The sequence below is a fragment of the Raphanus sativus genome, chromosome 5, assembly GCF_000801105.2.
Source record: "Raphanus sativus cultivar WK10039 chromosome 5, ASM80110v3, whole genome shotgun sequence".
Taxonomy (NCBI): Eukaryota; Viridiplantae; Streptophyta; class Magnoliopsida; order Brassicales; family Brassicaceae; genus Raphanus; species Raphanus sativus.
The window spans coordinates 30,125,959-30,144,603 of NC_079515.1; the positions used below are offsets into that span (position 1 = coordinate 30,125,959).

Below are 18,645 nucleotides of genomic sequence, written 5' to 3' on the forward strand. Positions count from 1 at the left end.
TATATTAAATATGTCATGTTACATAACTATATACTTGTGTCATATGCCTTTCAAAAATTATTTTTAAACTTTATTTCTAAAGTTTGCAACATATTATATTTTCTTATTTGTTACCTAACATAATTAGTCAAGAATATTCGTATTAAAAAAACCGATTCAGAATCGACCAGAAAATCAAAGTCTCATAACCAATGTTTTGAAACCTGACCCGGACCCGCAGTTAAACCGGTAAATCCAGTGACCAAGCTAAATTCGGTTTAGGTTTTGTGAAAAACCTAATATTTAAAAACCCAGTGAACCCGCAAAAAATCACTAAAACCCGGTTGCCGGTTGAACCATTGGTTGAACTAAAATATAACTTTTACTTTTTTTATTAGTTTTTAGTTATGTTTTGAAAATTTATTTTATATAATTTTAATAAAGAAATAAAGTTTTTATTTTTGTTATCGACAATTTATTAGTAACGTTTTACTTCTGATTTACTTTGGATTTGAAATTTAATTTTATTATTCACATTAAATATATAAATATTTATGATTTTTAAGTTTTGATATTATTTGTTAGATGTCATAAATTAACTTGTTACAAAAAAAAATCTAAATTACTTTTGATATTTTATCTATCATGAATATAAATGCTATTAATAAACCGGTAAATCCAGTGACCAAGCTAAATTCGGTTTAGGTTTTGTGAAAAACCTAATATTTAAAAACCCAGTGAACCCGCAAAAAATCACTAAAACCCGGTTGCCGGTTGAACCATTGGTTGAACTAAAATATAACTTTTAATTTTTTTAGTTTTTAGTTATGTTTTGAAAATTTATTTTATATAATTTTAATAAAGAAATAAAGTTTTTATTTTTGTTATCGACAATTTATTAGTAACGTTTTACTTCTGATTTACTTTGGATTTGAAATTTAATTTTATTATTCACATTAAATATATAAATATTTATGAATTTTTAAGTTTTGATATTATTTGTTAGATGTCATAAATTAACTTGTTACAAAAAAAAATCTAAATTACTTTTGATATTTTATCTATCATGAATATAAATGCTATTAATTGTTATTGATAATATATATATATACAAAATGGTATTTGGCATGGAGAAATCAAAACATCTAATGTATGAATTGCTTGCTTTCAATTAATGTAGTTGAATATTCTTGCTTTGCTTATATATATATATAGTTAATGCATACGTGATTTTTTCTAATCAAAAAGAAGGCATCCCGAAATTATAGGAAGTAAAGTGGAGGAGGTTATAAAACATCAAGTCTCGTTATCTATATATACTTGTCAGTTAATTTTTCTTGGCAGCCGATTTTTGCAGTTACCTTAATATAAAAAGGTGTATTAAAAGTATATTTACTGGCAGTTATAAAATTTAAAAAGTGGATACAACTAATATCAGTTGGTCATACTTCAACTTTAATAGTATTGATACAAATGGCGATTGGGAAAGGACTCTTTTGTTAATCTTGATTCTTTTCAGCGAATCTCTTCGCTGGTAAATCTTTTGATCTTCATTCTTCATCCTTCATAGATAGTTGAAGCTACACATATTTCTGAAACAATTTATTGATTTGTTTTGAATGTCATGTCAGATGGCTTTGATGTTATGGATAAAAAGAAATCGAAGCCGATCTGAAACTTTCTGAGGTAGATCCTCGTTAAATCATCCAATTTGATGGCTTACTGCATAAAGATAGAGATCCACCATAAAAGCACTTCAACAGATCAGTAAAGGTAAATTGAACTTAACATCTTTGTATTTCTTCTTGATCCATATATAGCTAATGCAATATAACGTTCACGAAGAACAAAAACAAAACCACAGAAATTATAAGAATAACATAGATGTTAACTTACGCGATTTCATGAAAACAAAACATACACAAAATAAATAAATAAACAGATCGATATTGAAGCTTTTATTTTTTAAATTGATTGATTAACAAAACCATATAAGATTTGACTGGACATACTTTCGCTACAATAACAAAACGTACTCTTTCAAGATGATGAATAATATTTACCTTTTTATCTGCAAATATGATTTCCAAACTCTCACCAAACCCGGCGTTGGATGGTTTGCAGGTGTGTAGCATTGACTTGGATCAACCATATCCATTTCCATGGACTAAACCATATCCATTTCCATGGACTAACTTCGTCAATGTACGATATCTTTTGAGTGGAAGACATTTATAGCTATTATTCATTGAAAAAAATATGATTGCTTTGAGGTTTAGAATGCAGTATATATAAGATTGGTCAAGGCCGATATTTTAGCATACAGTATTTCCATTCAATACAGTTTGAGAATATTTTTTTCAATATTACAAATCTTGAGTATCAAGTTAGTTTAAGTTATGGAAAATAAGATTTTCTAAATCAGCATATCCGACAGTTTGTTAGAAACTTCCGATTTATTTTGTTTCTATTTGAAAAAATGTATTTGTGGAAGATTGGTAAATATAATGATTGGCCTAGTGTATTTGATTTGTAATGTTAACGACTTTTAATTTTCTAGTTTTTGTTGTTTGTTATTAATTTGAAAAAGATTTGCAACTATAACTGGAACAGTAGTTTTAATAATTATAAACGAATTTGGCATAATAATAAATTTGATATATATATATATATATATATATATATATATATATATATATATATATTTTTTTTTAAACACGCCGGCTTTAAGTTAATAATTATCTATAATTGTATTTTTGTGGTTTTTTCAATATATGAGGGGTAGAAATAAAATAAAAACATTAATATTTGGGGTTTAGGATTTGTGAATTAGGGCTTAATGATTTATGATCATATACGTTAGGGTTTCATAATTATGAATACTGACAAAATACATTATATCAGGTTTTAGGTATATATATATTACCTGTTAATTTGATAACCTTGAAACTTTGAATCCGATATGTTATTAGACCATGATGGTGTAAGTTTCGATACACAAAACCCACATACATCCATCTACCTTATAAGCAATGAAAAACAAATGATTAATGATTGGTTACGTTACTTGAAATTATAGCTACTGTTTTTTTTTATGTGCAGAGAAATAATATGGATCGGTGATGTTACGATCGGCTAAAGTGATTTGGTTGAACGGCAAAAGAGAGATGAGGCAACAGATTGTTTGTTGGAAGAAAAAAGATATCGTGGAAATATATATATTTATATAAATCATAGCTTAAAAAATAATTCAGTGGCATAGCTGTAAATATTATTGAAAAAGAAGGTCACCTCAAAAAAAGGTCTTCTGTTTTAATAGTATTGATACAGGATATTATTGTCATGTTTCATTAATCAAAAACTAAACTCGTGATCAGGGTTTTCGAAATTCTTTTAGTAGATTGATGCAATGTTATGGTTTTTAATGATATATATAAGTGGAGCTTTTAGCAAAAAACGAGAAAAAAAACAAATCCAAAATACACAAAAAAACAATTATGCATAATCAAAAAAAAAAAAATCCACCCCAAAATGGTTGATTAAACACTAGCAGTGTTGCATACAAAAGTGTAACGACACATTTAAATTACATGTTACAACGAATTAATATCGACGCTGTCTTCTCTTTGCCACACCTCGGTCGCACCAGAGAAAGCCAAATAAAAAGGAAAAAGAAAACAAAAAAAAAGAGTAAAAACAAGAAGATGCGACCACATGATCACCAACAATGACACAAAGACTAGTCTGTTTGTGGTGGACACGAAGAGGGATCAGATCCAAGTCTTTGTCTTCACAGAATATTTTACCCAAACAAAGCCATTAAAGGACAAGTGTTTCTGACATAAAACCTCAAACGACCATTGAAAGTAACAGAATCATATTAAACTTGTTGTCATCTGAAGCAGAGTTCTTGTCAAACAATGAATAACATATATTCAAAAAGCTTCTATCATGTATGGTATTGACAAGTCTACTTGGGAAAGAGACAAATATATCAAAAGCTGCTAAAGCAAAGACATGTTCAGCACTTTTTAACCTATGAATCAACCAGTGAGAATTGATTCACAAAGAAAACCAGTGCCACTTTATTTATGTCAAGTAAAGGATTCTGTAGGTAGGTAAACGCCCAAACAGATGTCCTCAAAGATCACAGACAAGTAGAGCGTTGTGGCTACGTTTCAGAAGATTGAAAAGGAACAATAACCAGAAAACATAGTAGAGAAGAATACAGCAAATGTTATTGAAAACTCACTAATCTGACAAACAAGACCATTCATCTGACAACTAAGCCTATGAAAGAGAGAAAATACAGGCTAGACTAATCAGTCATAGAGTAACTAGGCATTCAGAAGCCAAGGGCACATTCAGTTCAAGTGCAGAGAGAGAGACAGATGTCAAAGCAGTAATACATTCATCAATCCAGAGATTTTTTAAAGAAGCTGCAATCACGTAATCACCACTAAGCACAAAATGCATCTTCTCCGTGTCACAAACCTGAATCATTCATTCACAACTCAATTTGGTCATTAGCATTAACAAACAAGTCACTTCAAAAAAAAAGATTAAACTACAAGCAGAAAACAACTACTTTACAATCATCGTATAGAGCAAATATGAGAAACATCACTGTTGCAGAAAGAAGCAAATGATGATGATGTTGGCTGCAGACAGACTAACCGATTTTGATACTAATGAAATGAACAGAATACTACCGCCTAAAATAATTATAGTTTTAGGTTTATCGAACCATTAACCAAAAAGGTAAATAACATAAAGATACTCACGTACTCAGGAATTGCATAGCAAATATCACTGATCGCAAGCAAATAGCCCCAAGTGGACACATGAAGGAGAAAGCAGAGAACGTCTAGCTAGCAAACAAACCTAAGCACAGCAGCAGTAACAAAAATACAGTGAAGAATACGTCAAAATGCTAGGACCCTAATCATGCACAAAAAAGCTCTACAACTAGCAAGATCAAGCCTAACGAATAACTCAATTCAAAGAATAGCAATCTCACCATTCAGTAATTTGGTGCACCGTTGGGGTACATTCCTCCAAGAGGAACTCTTGGCACTGGGGAGGCACCAACAGGCGGATGCTGTCCAGGATACGCAGAAGCTGACGAATGCCCATAATGCCCACTCTCTGGATAACCACCACCAGACATAGAACTCGGCGGCATTCTATACGGACCACTTCCAGCACCTGGCCCACCATAACCACCACCCATTGATCCATAACCCCCAGATCCTGCACCACCATATCCACTATAATGACCAGCATATGCACCTCCATAACCACCTCCTCCAGCACCACCACCACCACCCATAGAAGCTGGCGTGGAGTTCAAGTGATACGGCGGTGGTCCTCCCGCGTATCCACCGTAAGGACCCATCCCACCAGGTCCACCGTGATTATAAGGTCCAGGACCATCACCGTGACCACCATGCCCTCCAACCCCAGCGCCACCATCTTGTCCCTGCGGCTTTCCTTTCTTCCCATCTATAGCCAACTTACACTGCAGATGCTTCCCATCAACCACCTTCGTGGGATCAGCAAGCGCCGCCTGAGCACCTTCACAAGTCTTATAAACAAACAAAGCAAACCCACGTGACTTCCCCGTGACTTTATCAAAACCCAAAGGACCTTCCTCAATATCTCCATAAGCAAGAAACTGATTCAACAACCTATCCGCAGGCATATCAAACGGCACATTCGCCACGTATATCTTCCTCGTCGATACATCCGAAGAAACACGACCCCCCGCCCCCGCCGCCGTCCCCGTCCCACCTTGATTCCCAGCCGCAGCGAGCTGCGTGACAGTCACGCGCCCGTCGATCTTCTTAGACGGATCCTTGAGAGCGAGGAGAGCTCCGTCCGCGTGCTTGAACGTCACGAACCCGTACCCTTTCGATTTCGCCGTGACCTTGTCGAGGATCACGACGGCTTCGTCGAGGTCTCCGTAGCCGGAGAAGAGCGATCGGAGACTCTCCGTCGTCGTCTCCGCCGCGAGGCCGCGGATGAAGAGCTTCCTCAAGGAGACGTCGGAGTCGGCGGTCGATCTGACGAGATCGAGGACGTCGGGGTGCCGGGCGACGGCCTCTTGCAGGACGTCGAGGAGCTGGTCGGTGGAGAATCGGTCGATGAGCTTCCGAGCGTCGTGCGGGGTCAGTCGGGTCGAGATTGTTGTGGTGACGTGTCCGTCGTTGTTGAGGAGGAGACCGATGCCGTTCTCGTCGAGACGTCGCTTCTTCAGCATATCCATGATCGAGGGGTGGGTTTGTGTGTAGAATGATGAGATACGTTTCTTCTCGATATCCTTGATCTTAATCGAGACGACAGAGGTTACAGTAAGAGAGGGAAGGTGTGCGTATGTTGTTTATTTTTATAAAGCCTATAGTGTTTTTTAAGCGGGCTTTTTAAGGCCCAGACCAGTTAAATTGTAATTTAAGGTATAGGATAAGGCTCGTTATTGTTCCTTGGTCTTCTTTTGCCGTTGTTTTCTTCTCCCGCTTTATTGCTCTGTCAGTGTGAAGCCAAGCAAGGCCGGACCAGAAAATTTTAAACGCATAACATTTTATTTATGCTCTGTTCGTTTGATAATCGATAGCCATAGCAGTCAAATGTTGTTCATCTAGTTATCACAATGAGTATTGATTAATGACTATGCTATTAAATTTTTGGATTCAGCGGTAGTTATGAAACAAACAACAATAGCGGTATGGTAATCGATGTCGCTTATTTGCTGATCGTTTATCACTACCGATGCATAAACAAAAATGTTTTACATATGTTTTTAATTAATTCTTTTCATTTCAAAATTATCCATGTTATAGAAAATTTTGTTTAAAAGATATAATTTACACATTTTCAGTACATTTTAAACTAAATTGTAAACTTAAAAAAATAATTTTGTTAATTAAATCTTGATGGATAATAATGGTGAAAATAGCTAATCCTAATAAATAATATATTTATATTCAAATTTTAATATATTTTAATTCGCGTGAAAAGTTGAAAACATATATTCTTTTTATTTTTTATTACTTGATGCTTTAGTTTGTACACAAAAAAAATTAAGAAATAATTTGATTTCATATTTTTTCTATACAAAAAAAACATAAACTATTTTTTTGTCACTGTTTTCATTAACTATTCATCTGACTACAAATCAGCCAATAAAAACAAATTGTATAAATAAAAAAATATTTAACATTAAAATCTAATAAAATTTGTATTGAAAGCTGAAAATTTAGTACAAGCTTTCTAAAAGGTAAATAAAAAATGTCACTTATTAAGAAAACTGAGGGAATATCATTTTGAAATGGAAGGATATAACTTTAGAAGAATATTTGGTTAATATGAAGTTGATGTTGAGTTAAAAAAAAAAAAGAATAATGTATGTTTTTTTTTTTGGAAACTCTTTTACTACAAGAATAATGTATGTTTCGTAGGGAATGTTCAGTTGTGTTTTAACTTTTAAGTTACTGTAATGACGTTAAGAAGACGTTTTCTCATATACTTTAAGACTATAAATTAAAAGAAAAAATTAACAACCTCTGTCCGAAAACGGAAAAAAAAATTAAGAACCACTATCCATCCTCCAACACTAAAAAGCTGTTGGCAAGTATCAACACGTGACCGGATCCTGATAATTGGATCCACCGGATCGGAGAGTACCAAGGTGTTAGCTGCTTGCTTTGCCACAATGCAATCTCCTCGTAAGCTATTCCACGCGCGTCAATCACTCGCCACGCGCCGATCAACAGCTCTTATAGTATTAACCTCCCTAGCTATCGGAATCGCCGGATTCACATTTGGCCTCGCCGTGATCCTCTTCCCCGCTCTCCGATTAACCGGCCGTAATTGCTTGACCAACGCTCCTCCGAAGACGGTGCGAGTCGTCTGGGAAGTCGCCGGGAATAACAACGGCGCTGGTGGTGGCGGCGGCAATGGGAAGAGGCATAAGGTTATGGGATTCGTTGGTATTCAGACCGGATTCGGATCGGTTGGTAGGAGACAAGCACTTAGGAAGACGTGGATGCCGTCAGATCCGGAAGGACTTCGACGGTACTCATTGGTTTAGATTTTGTCTTTTGACATTGGTTTGATCTGGATTTTGAATTAGCAAAATGTGAGATCTTTACTTGAATATTGAGTTTGTTTTGATCTTGATTCCTGAATTTAGATTGAATCTGATTAAGGGTGCTGACTTGTGAGCTCTGATCTTAAAATAGAAATGACAGTATAATCAAATCATGGTTCATGTTTTGCTGTAGTACATTGATTTTTTTATCCTTTTCACATTTGCATAGTTTCTTGTTTTGCTGTTGTAGATGCTGTTACTATATATAGATGGATGTAGGTGTGTTGTCCTTTTCATTTAGTAACACTGCTCTTTGCAGCTTGGAAGAATCTACGGGATTAGCCATTAGGTTTGTGATAGGAAAGACCAAGAGTGAGCAAAAAATGGCTGAGCTCAGAAGGGAGATCGCAGAGTATGATGACTTTGTCCTTCTTGATGTAGAAGAGGAGTACAGTAAGCTCCCTTACAAAACGTTAGTGAGAGTGATTTTTCCTTCGCATCTGACATAATATGATCCAAGCTGCTTCTAGTCCGTGCTAGTCTTTTAAGCTTTCTTTCTTTTGTTGTTGTATAGTTTGGCTTTCTTCAAAGCTGCGTATGGGCTTTACGATGCTGAGTTCTATGTCAAAGCTGACGATGATATATACTTGAGGCCAGGTGGTTATCTCTTATGATCGATCATCTCTGTCTTCAGGACAAACTTTTTTTAAAAAAAAGTCTTGGCCTTTGTATGAACTTCTGTTGTTTTGTTTTCTCAACAGATCGACTCTCTCTGCTGCTGGCTAAAGAGCGGAGTCACTCTCAAACATACCTAGGATGCTTGAAGAAGGGTCCAGTTTTCACAGATCCTAAGCTCAAATGGTAAGAAGGAGAGAACACACCTGCGAAGTGATATATATTTTTAAACTCTCCACTCCTTGGAATTTCACAGGTATGAACCATTGTCTCATCTGCTGGGAAAGGAATATTTTCTTCATGCTTATGGCCCGATCTATGCTCTCTCTTCTGATGTCGTAGCAAGTTTGGTTGCCCTCAAGAATAACAGGCAAGTTCTGTTTCGTTACTTGACAGAAAAATAATATCATAATGTCCTCTTCTCTTTTTGTAGTAATGATTTTTTTTTTTACTTCTGCAAATGCAGTTTCAGGATGTTTAACAACGAGGACGTAACAATAGGTGCGTGGATGCTAGCAATGAACGTCAACCACGAGAATCATCACATACTTTGCGAACCAGAATGTTCTCCTTCCTCTGTTGCTGTTTGGGACATCCCCAAATGCTCAGGTTTTGGAATTTCTTTTAACACATCAACAAAATAGTACTAGTGAGATATAAAACTCTTGGTGTTGTTCTGTCTTTGGATCCAGATCCAGTTTAATAACATAAACAAGCATTTGATGATCATATAAAACTGGTGCAGGTCTTTGTAATCCAGAGAAGAGAATGTTGGAACTTCACAAGCAAGAAAGCTGTTCGAAAAGCCCGACTTTGCCATCAGATGATGAGTGATCTTTTGCCACATCTTCGACTCATACCCGCAGCAAGATTGTCTCCAATCTTAGAAGAGCGAAAGTTTTGATTTTCTTTTGTTTTTTTTTTTTTTTGTTTAACCTGGGGGTATCCCAGGCCCAGAAGGCCCAGACTAATCCCCAAGGGGAAGGAATGCCCACGGATAGACGCCCCTCCCAGTTTTTCAAATGGGCCGAAAGCATGGCCCATATCCGTGTGGGTGACAAGAGCGTTGCAAGGTAGTTCCCTCCGGCGTGGATCGAACCCCCTACCTGGGTGCAGGCGGGAACCCGTCCTAACCATTGGGCTACAACGTCTTGTCAAAAGGAGGAAAGGTGGTTTCGAACCTCGTGGCTTGATTTTCTTTTGTTCATTGAGGAAAAAAAGGTGGAGGATTTTTTGTCAGAGCCAGTATAATCTTAGTACATAGACTCATATACAATGTGTGTGATCGATTTTTTTTGTTTGTTTTTTTTTTCCTTTCGTTAACATCAAAGACGAAATGATAATTAAACAGAGTAATAGTAGTAACTTCAAAAGACCCAATAAAATGAAAAGAAAAAAAATTATACCCCCCAATTTTACAAAGATAATTTTTTCCCCATTTATTACATACCATAGTATTACTCCTAACTTTTCCACAATGCTACAATTAATAATGCATGGGACCAACCAAATTTACCAAATGATCCAGCTCATAATACCACAAATGATCATCGATCGTTGAAAACCAGGAGATTATAAAGAATAACAAATCTGTGGTAAGAGTATAATCAATCAAATTATAACTATAACATAAAAACTCAATTATATATAAGTAAAAGTTTTAAATAAAGAAATATAATAAAAATTAAAAATAATAACACGATTCTTAGGATTCCGTATTATTTTCTTATTATAAAAATTTAAACTAGGATATTGCTTATTATTTCCAAACGGATAGTACCGTCTCCGTTGACAAAAAAAAATAGTACCGTCTCCATCAATTTCTTTTCTTTTATTTTAAGAAATTTCTGAACCAATGAGCCGAATCTTTCAGCTTTCTTTTACATCCGTCGTTGAAATCCACATAAACAAGCCCAAATCGAACGGTGTATCCTGTGCTCCATTCAAAATTGTCCAACAACGACCATACAAAAAATCCCTTCACCTGAGCTCCAATCCTATTTCATCATTTAACAAAAGCATTTGCAAATGTATACATTTGTTTACGACCACTTATACAAAAAATATCTTTGTTATTAGTAATGTGGGAAGAAGAGTTCTTAAAATTAGAGACAAAAATGCTTACGAGATCGCGTCTTTAAGCATCTCAAAATGTTGAGTGTAGTAATCGATCCTATCGCCGTCTTTAAGAAATTTTTTATCAAATTTTTCACCGGTATTAAATTCATCTCTCCCTATAATTATACCATCCGTAAACTAAAACTCATTAATTGTCATAGTATATATCAATCAAATAAATGTCATGAATTTGTGAATTACCGTTTTCGGTTATGTAGATGACCGGATCTTTAAACTTATATTTTGCATAGAGGATAAGATCGCGAAGTCCCTTTGGATATATCAAAAGCCAATCTGATGCAGCCTATAAAAATAGAAACCACACATATAAAGGTTTATTAAGATTAGTCTATCTTCTATGTACCTTGGCCGGTCCATTAGACCGTGTAAGTTTTAACCCAAAATTAAAAGGGTTTATAAGATAAGTCTAGGCAAGCACCTTAGGACCGATGGGAACTCCTTTTCGTTCACCTGGTAACATAGTTTTGGGCTCTTAAATATTTTGACTAATCTATTTTAAAATGATTAAAGTAACTTGGATGATATGAAAGCCGACCTGTGGTGTTGACACACGGATCCGAGAACAGTGTAACATGTTCGGTAGAGCATGGAACATCCATTGCATAAGAGGAAGAGTAATAATTGATGCCAATGAAATCATATGAGCCCTTAAGCATCTTAGATTGTTGTTCAGTGAATGTAGGCAAGCGACCGCCTACATTGTTGACCATATCGAGTGGGTATTTACCGGTCACAAGGGGTTCCATAAAGAAGTCAAATGAGAATGCCATGAATCGTGCCACAGCTAACTTATCCTCGGCTGATTCTTCTGAATAGGGCAAGTTCCAAGGCGTGTTCAAGGCAATACCAATTTGACCTTTTTGAGATGTCTGTTTGAACGACATTCAAGAGGAGATTTGTCATTTTCCGCAGAGAAATAAAATACAAAATTCGATGACTAATATACATATTGTTTCCCAGGAACGCGGTTGGTTTTGGTGACTTGAAGATCAAGAAACAGAGTGGAACCGTGTTTTTTTCACTCACATTGTATTTTTCTCTGTAGACTTCTACAGCTGCTCCGTGAGAAAGGATGAGGTTATGACCAACGATATAAGGCTCAGTTGCTCCATCTCCAGCGGTGCATTTAGGGTTTGTGAATTTAGAGCATCTTCCTGGAGCTGTTTTACCTTGACCATACCCTCCTTGCACCACTGACAATGGCTCGTTCATTGTCAACCAGTACTTCACTCTATCTCCAAAATTCTTAAAGCAAATATCCGCATAATCGCGGAAATCGTTTCTGTTTCATCCACAAAACAAAACAAAAATTCAAAAATATTAGAAATGCTAAAAGAATATAGGTTTGGAGTTGGAGGGCATACACAAATTCTGCGCCAAGAAGTCCACCGTAAGCATCTTCAATGCCCTGTGGTGTGTCCCAATGATAAATGGTGGCAAACGGCGTAATTCCTATAGACAGTAACAAAATACTATTTAATGTAAAAAAGGTAAAATAGTGAAAAAAAATATCGCTCCAAAGATATACATTATTCCCTTCAAAGGTGTTATAAATTAATAATTCAATTTTAGCAACAACAAAAAATTAATAATTCAATTGCCAGCGTGTAAGTTTTCGATGTGTTTCAAAAAAGAAACATTTAAGTTTTTCAAATCCTTATGTGTAATTTTGAGGGCAGCCAATTTTGGTGTCATCGGGTTGGCTTTGTGTTTTTTGTACTTTGTAAATATAAATTTAAGAAAGAAACATGACCAATAAAACGTGTTTGGAAGAAAACTAAGTATATACATATAAGACTTGAAATTAATTTGTATTCAAAATATATCCACAACTATATATATATCAAGTGTTTCGCTCGCACATGCCACCGTAATCATTTTACAAATTAATAATTATTAAATGTATCATTAATTAAAAAAAATCAGCACGTTAAGTTATTATTTAAATTATACTATTAAAAGTAAAAATAAACATCAAATTAATATATAGGAACTGTATTAATATTTTTAATTTCTTTCTAATGAAAAAATTATTTTTGATGGAGAAACAAATGTTTCAAAATTAAAAAGTATTAGTTAAATTCGTCACTGGAAGTAGCTATAAGAAATATTAATAACTTTGATGTAACAAATATAATATTATCTTAGTTTTGTGAATCAAATACAATCTGATATTTAATGTGGACGTGATTGTGTATATTATATACACAAGTGTAGCTATATAAACTTTATATTATAATTATTAGATAATATGAGGTTATAAAAGATAATGATATAATATGTGATTCATAACGCGAGAAATTTTTTTGTAAAACAAAATTATGTTGTGAATTATAAATTAAACTATTTATAAATTGTTATATAGTTATTCATTAAAAATATGAACAATATTTATCACTTTAAGTTTTAAGATAAGAGTACCGTTGCGAAAAATCATTTTCCAATAATAGTATTGATAAGTCCAAGTTTGGAAAACATTGTCTTTGCTAAAACCTTAAATCAAAATAATCTGAAAAAAATAGAGTACTTCAGCCTATCTGTAAAACTGGGTTGTCTCTTACCTTTGGACAAAAGCTCATTGATCAAGTTGTTGTAATAGTCAATACCAGCCTGGTTGATTCCTCCTTTAAGATTCCCATCTAAAAAAGAAACGGCTCATTAATTATTGGTTCTGGAAATTAATCAAATCACATGTCTCCATCCTTCAAAGGGAAGAACTTACGAGGCAATATTCTTGACCATGAGATAGAGAATCTGTAAGCATTGAGACCAATTTGATGCATTAAAGCCACATCTTCCTGTAATCCAATGAGTGTTACTATAAATGATAGAATCAAAGCTTGTGGCTTATTGTGAGGCTAATGAAAAAAAAAACTAGGTGGTTTATTGCATAATGTGCTGAATTAATAATTTAATGAATTTTTTTTTTGTTTTTCAACTTGGTAGAAATTTTGTTTTGGGTTTGATTTTCCAGAGTATTTGTTCACCTTTTTTAGAAAATTTGTAATTTGGCTCGGTTTTATTTAATATATTATCCTGAGAAATTCAAATTTATTGATTTATTTTGATTAAGATATAATTAATTAAAAATATTTCATTGATTAGCTTAACAAAAAGATCATCAATTGATAATCTCTTTATACCAATTAGTAAATTAAGTACAATATTCTCTACATTCCTATTTTCTAAAAACATTTCTGTTTCACAAAGATAAATTTTCTATAAGATATTTTTCACAATTTTAAAAAACATTAATTGAGAATATTTGAACTAATTAAATTTTGATTGGTTAGTAATTACTAAAAAGTGTATAAAAAGTAAATAATAACTTAAATTGTAAACATTATTGTATTTTAAGCATGAATACTCTAGAAATTTGTATTTTCAGAAACAGAGGAAATATGAAACATATAAATATTTACAGAAACATAACATTCAAATAAACTTAGATTTATTTTGTTATTGCTAAGTAAAAGAAACCTATAATTTTAAAAAAATTAAATTAACAAAACGATTCTCAATCGTATAACCAATTTTAATCATCTTTATATCATTTATTAGTTTTATGTATAATTTTAGCATTTAAATATTCAAAACTTTAATTTAATCTCAAAAAATATTATTCATATAAAAGTACAATTAATTAGATTATTCGATTTAAAGTATTTTAGTGATGATATTATCCTATTTACAGAATTTTTCTCAAAAAAACAAAATTTCTATAACTGACATCGTATATGTCATATGGTAATGGTATATACGTAAATTTGGAAAAAAAATATTCCTAACAAATGTTTAAGAAATTTTACATAGTTGATGCCAAAAAGACAATTACCTTGTAAAGATGGTAAGAGTCAGCTGCAACAGACCCATTGCTACCATCCTTTATTCTCTCTGGAGGATTAAAACAAATGAAAACATTAACTGAGTTTATCGACTATACTTCCATTAAGAATAAAACATATTTACTCTGTTTTAGTAGGTACATGTTTTAAAGTTTTCACACATATTAAAAATATTCTAAATTTTAATTATGAATACTTTTTTTGATAAAATTATGAATACTTTTTTCCTCTTGTGCTTAGCTATTTGTAACAAATTTTATCTAATCAAAATTCAATAAATATAATTATTGTTTTTGAAACTTACAATTGACCAATTTTATCTAATAAATGCATTAAAATATAAAAACCTATTTTTGACACAATTTTTCTAAAACATAGATCAATTTGAAACAAATTGAATAATAGATAAATTTTGACTTTTTACTTTGTTCACCGATATTCCACTAGTTGGTCATTTTCAAATCTCATGAAAAACCAACCAATCATTAATAAGAAAAGATTGACATATATATATATATATATATATATATATATGCATGGATCTCTGATCTAAACTACTCTTTAGAACTTTAAAATCTGAATTAAAGTATATAACCTGGATGTTTTTCAGTGAAAGTATCCCAGATACTTGCTCCTTTACCATCCTCATGAGCCGCTCCTTCAATCTGAGAAATGTTAAATGAAAACCCATAAATTGTCTAAGCAATGATCAGATTTACTTTAAGAAACAAATAATAACAATTAGAAGAAACCAAAAAAGAAATACCTGGTAAGCAGATGTTGAAGATCCAAAAATGAAATCTTTTGGAAAATCACTTCTTTTTACTTTAGGTGTTGAATAATAATGATATCCGGTGGCTATGACAATGCCGAGAACTAGAACTAGTAAAGAAAGATATTTTCCTGTCATTCTATTCTTTTGATTGTTATCTTTTTAATTGGGGAGTGATTCAGTTGAGGTTTATATATAGTGTTTCTTTTTAATACAATATATGCAAAGACCAACAAATAAATCAAATGGTCCAAAATGTTGTTACACAGGAAACGAAAGTCGTTACAGATATAAAATTACTCCCAACTTTTACACGTGCTATATACTTCCTCCGTTTTATATTAAGTGTCGTTTTAGAGAATTTTTTTCGTTGCAAAATAAGTGTCGTTTTAGAGTTTCGATGCAAAATTTATTAACTTTATTCTCTATTCTATTTTTCTATTGATTGAATTGTATCGGTAATGATGTTTTTATATTGAAAATATGTAAAATTAAATGTTTTCTTAATCCGTGTGCACAAGTCTAAAACGACATTTATAATGAAACAGATGGAGTAACTAACAAAGCATGGGGGTATAATATTGCCCCCTCAAGGGGAGGTGCAACATGTAAATATAACTAACAACCAGATATATTATTACTCCCAAAATATTCTTTCCGATAAATCTGAGGTATCTCAGAACTATAAAAATGTCCAGACTAATTTCTAAAAAAAAGTGCAGTCCACGGATAGAACATTTCTCCGAATATAAAAAAAGTTGTAAGCATGAGTCTATATCCGTACTGATATGCAGAAATATCATGAATTAACTTCGCATAGTAGATAGATCGAATCTAAAATGTGTTAGCATTCCAAATCCCTTTTCTTAATTTGCTGCTTGACCGCAAGATCCCGGACAGTATTTCTACATCTGATCGAATGTTTTTTTCATAGTTTAGTATTACTCCCAACGTTTACACATGCTATAGCGTTTACACATGCTATAGTTAATAAGTGCATGGACCATTCCAAACTCTCCATAGGGTCCAAGGTTGGTTAATAGGAAGCTAAAGTTGCTGCATATATAGATAATATTACTCCCATCTTTTACACGTGCCGTAACTAACCGTGCATGGAACCAACCAGTTTTTACAAATGATCCAATGTTGTACAATAGGATACATCCACGTCTGATCGAATGTTGTTACATAGTTGAGTACTACTCCCAACTTTTACAACACATGCTAAGATTAGTATGCATGGAACCAACGGAACTTTCCAAATGATCCAACTCATAATGCCACAAATGAGGAAAAAAAAATAATGCCACAAATGATCATCGTCGAAAACCAGGAGACTATAAAGAAGGAATTAGGCCTGGGCGTTCGATGGTCCGTTCGGTATCGGTCTGGGTGATTCGAATTTTCGGATTTTCGGGATTGTGCTTAGAAGTACCATTCGGTATTTACTAATTATCGGATCGGATTCGGTTCGATTCCCGGGTTCGGTTCGGATCAGATGTAACCAATGTTTAAAATCGTTCAAAAGTATAATTTTAAATTTTCAAAAAGTGACAAATTTTTGTTTCAAAATATATAAATTGTTTACAAATCTAATTAAATATTAGTTAAACTAACTAAATTAGCTAAAATAATTCAAAATAACAAATAAAACAAACTACAAAAGTATTTTGAATAGTCAAAAATATCTAAATCACCTTAAAATATATCAAAACATTAACATATTTAACTAATTTTGGATATTTTCGGATCCTAATTCGGATTTCGGATCGGTTCGGGTTATAACCAAATACCAAATAGTACTAAGCTCATAAGTCCCGTTCGGATATTTTTGTATAACAGTTCGGATTTGGTTTTATTTTTTCGGTTCGGATCTAGGTAAGTACTTCGGATTGAGGTAAAAACGTCCAGACCTAGAAGGAACAAACTCCGTGGTTGAGGAAAATCAAGCAGGTTGTACTATGAAAAACCCCAATCCGGTTCTTTGTAAAAATAACTAAAAGTTTCAAACCATTCCTCTTTTTTTTGGTAAAATCAAACCATTCCTCATTATATCCGACTGAGAAAATAATGATAATTAAACGAAATGATATTTTCTCCATTTCTAAATAAGTGTTATTTTAACATTTTTCATGAAAATTAAAACATTATACAATTGATTAGTAACTTCATATTTAATATATGATTAATTAAATAAGAATGATTCAAATAAAAAAAATTTGGTTATTCAAAAAAATTAAAATTAGATTTAATATACTCTCTCCTTTTTAAAATAATATATGTTTTAGAATTTTCAAATTTTTAATAAAATATATTAAAACTTAATAATAAATGCATAGTTTTCTATAATTTTATATTTCATATATTTTTAAACTAATAAGATTTTACAAAATGAAATTGAACATTTTTCATTATTAACAGACAAAAATTGTGTTGGAAACATAAAAATACATCTTTTATAAATTATTTTTTTCTCTAGAATATGCACTCTTTGAAACGAATGAAATAAAAAAATATATTGAAATTACAGAATAATATTTATTTTGAATAAAAATGATTAAATTGCCACCTATTATGAAAAAGAGAGATTACAATTTACATTAATTGCTTTTCTCTGGAATCAATCAGCCGATTTTTCAGGCAAACCAGCTCAAAGTCTATTTCGTCATTTATGTTTTTTTCGGAATGGTACAGTTTACATTAAGTGCTCCATCTATCCATTCGAAGTTTGTCCAACAATGACGACGCAAAAAATCCCACCGTTCACATTAGCTCCAAGACTACTTCATCATTTAACAAAAGCACTTGCCGGCTTGCCGCACCGTTACCCATAAATAAATGTTTGTTCTGTCCACATATACATAGGATTAATTATCTTTGTTAGTTGTAATGTGGGATGTGGAATTCTTAATATTAGAGATAAGAATGCTTACGAGATCGAGCGTAGAAATCAGGTATTGAAGAGTAATTTTTTGGCGAGAACTTCAATCGAGGCAATGACAATGAGCACTGGTATAGAAAGATATTTTCCTCTCATTCTTAACTTTTTAAGTGAGGAGATGATACGTAGAGGTTTATTTATATAAAGACTATAATTGTTTTCGCACTAGTTTTTGTTTTTTTTTTAACACCATGTTTTCGCACTA

General features: G+C 32.8%; 3 protein-coding genes and 2 long non-coding RNA genes across 6 annotated transcripts; 2 read left to right on the plus strand and 3 right to left on the minus strand.

The window, feature by feature from the left end:
- Positions 1–1,357: 1,357 nt before the first annotated feature.
- Positions 1,358–2,592, minus strand: LOC130512643 (uncharacterized). Its single transcript, XR_008946214.1, has 2 exons — positions 2,043–2,592; positions 1,358–1,701 (listed from the first exon to the last, which is right to left on the minus strand). It is a non-coding gene; the product is annotated as an uncharacterized LOC130512643 (long non-coding RNA).
- Positions 1,380–3,183, plus strand: LOC130512642 (uncharacterized). 2 transcript variants are annotated; one of them, XR_008946213.1, is made up of 4 exons: positions 1,380–1,513; positions 1,611–1,752; positions 2,104–2,184; positions 3,082–3,183. It is a non-coding gene; the product is annotated as an uncharacterized LOC130512642 (long non-coding RNA). The 2 variants fall into 2 exon arrangements; XR_008946212.1 differs by lacking the exon at positions 3,082–3,183 and having other exon boundaries at positions 2,104–2,226.
- A 980-nt stretch (positions 3,184–4,163) lies between these two features.
- LOC108863554 (UBP1-associated protein 2C) lies at positions 4,164–6,337 on the minus strand. Its single transcript, XM_018638017.2, has 2 exons — positions 5,000–6,337; positions 4,164–4,473 (listed from the first exon to the last, which is right to left on the minus strand). Exon 1 carries the CDS (start codon positions 6,245–6,247, stop codon positions 5,003–5,005), a length of 1,245 nt encoding a protein of 414 aa, XP_018493519.1. The 5' UTR covers positions 6,248–6,337; the 3' UTR covers positions 4,164–4,473; positions 5,000–5,002.
- A 1,196-nt stretch (positions 6,338–7,533) lies between these two features.
- Positions 7,534–10,044, plus strand: LOC108857779 (probable beta-1,3-galactosyltransferase 14). The gene is made up of 7 exons (XM_018631790.2): positions 7,534–8,052; positions 8,388–8,540; positions 8,643–8,725; positions 8,830–8,929; positions 9,000–9,113; positions 9,210–9,352; positions 9,489–10,044. Exons 1-7 carry the CDS (start codon positions 7,691–7,693, stop codon positions 9,575–9,577), a joined length of 1,044 nt encoding a protein of 347 aa, XP_018487292.1. The 5' UTR covers positions 7,534–7,690; the 3' UTR covers positions 9,578–10,044.
- Positions 10,045–10,445: 401 nt separating this feature from the next.
- LOC108861285 (beta-glucosidase 15) lies at positions 10,446–15,805 on the minus strand. The gene is made up of 12 exons (XM_018635123.2): positions 15,494–15,805; positions 15,323–15,392; positions 14,718–14,776; positions 13,605–13,680; positions 13,444–13,521; positions 12,247–12,334; positions 11,909–12,164; positions 11,418–11,751; positions 11,301–11,332; positions 11,063–11,165; positions 10,869–10,977; positions 10,446–10,740 (listed from the first exon to the last, which is right to left on the minus strand). The coding sequence occupies exons 1-12, from the start codon at positions 15,635–15,637 to the stop codon at positions 10,575–10,577; spliced, it is 1,515 nt and encodes a 504-aa protein (XP_018490625.2). The 5' UTR covers positions 15,638–15,805; the 3' UTR covers positions 10,446–10,574.
- Between the last annotated feature and the right edge of the window lie 2,840 nt (positions 15,806–18,645).

Coding starts and splice junctions, on each gene's coding strand:
- LOC108861285 (XM_018635123.2), bottom strand. CDS start 15,637: ATGACAGGAAAATATCTTTCTTTACTAGTTCTAGTTCTCGGCATTGTC. Junction 15,393..15,493: donor CTTCAACATCTGCTTACCAG/GTATTTCTTTTT, acceptor AACATTTCTCAG/ATTGAAGGAGCGGCTCATGA. Junction 13,522..13,604: donor ATGGTCAAGAATATTGCCTC/GTAAGTTCTTCC, acceptor TTTCTTTTTTAG/ATGGGAATCTTAAAGGAGGA.
- LOC108857779 (XM_018631790.2), top strand. CDS start 7,691: ATGCAATCTCCTCGTAAGCTATTCCACGCGCGTCAATCACTCGCCACG. Junction 8,541..8,642: donor AGTAAGCTCCCTTACAAAAC/GTTAGTGAGAGT, acceptor GTTGTTGTATAG/TTTGGCTTTCTTCAAAGCTG. Junction 9,353..9,488: donor GGACATCCCCAAATGCTCAG/GTTTTGGAATTT, acceptor AAACTGGTGCAG/GTCTTTGTAATCCAGAGAAG.
- LOC108863554 (XM_018638017.2), bottom strand. CDS start 6,247: ATGGATATGCTGAAGAAGCGACGTCTCGACGAGAACGGCATCGGTCTC.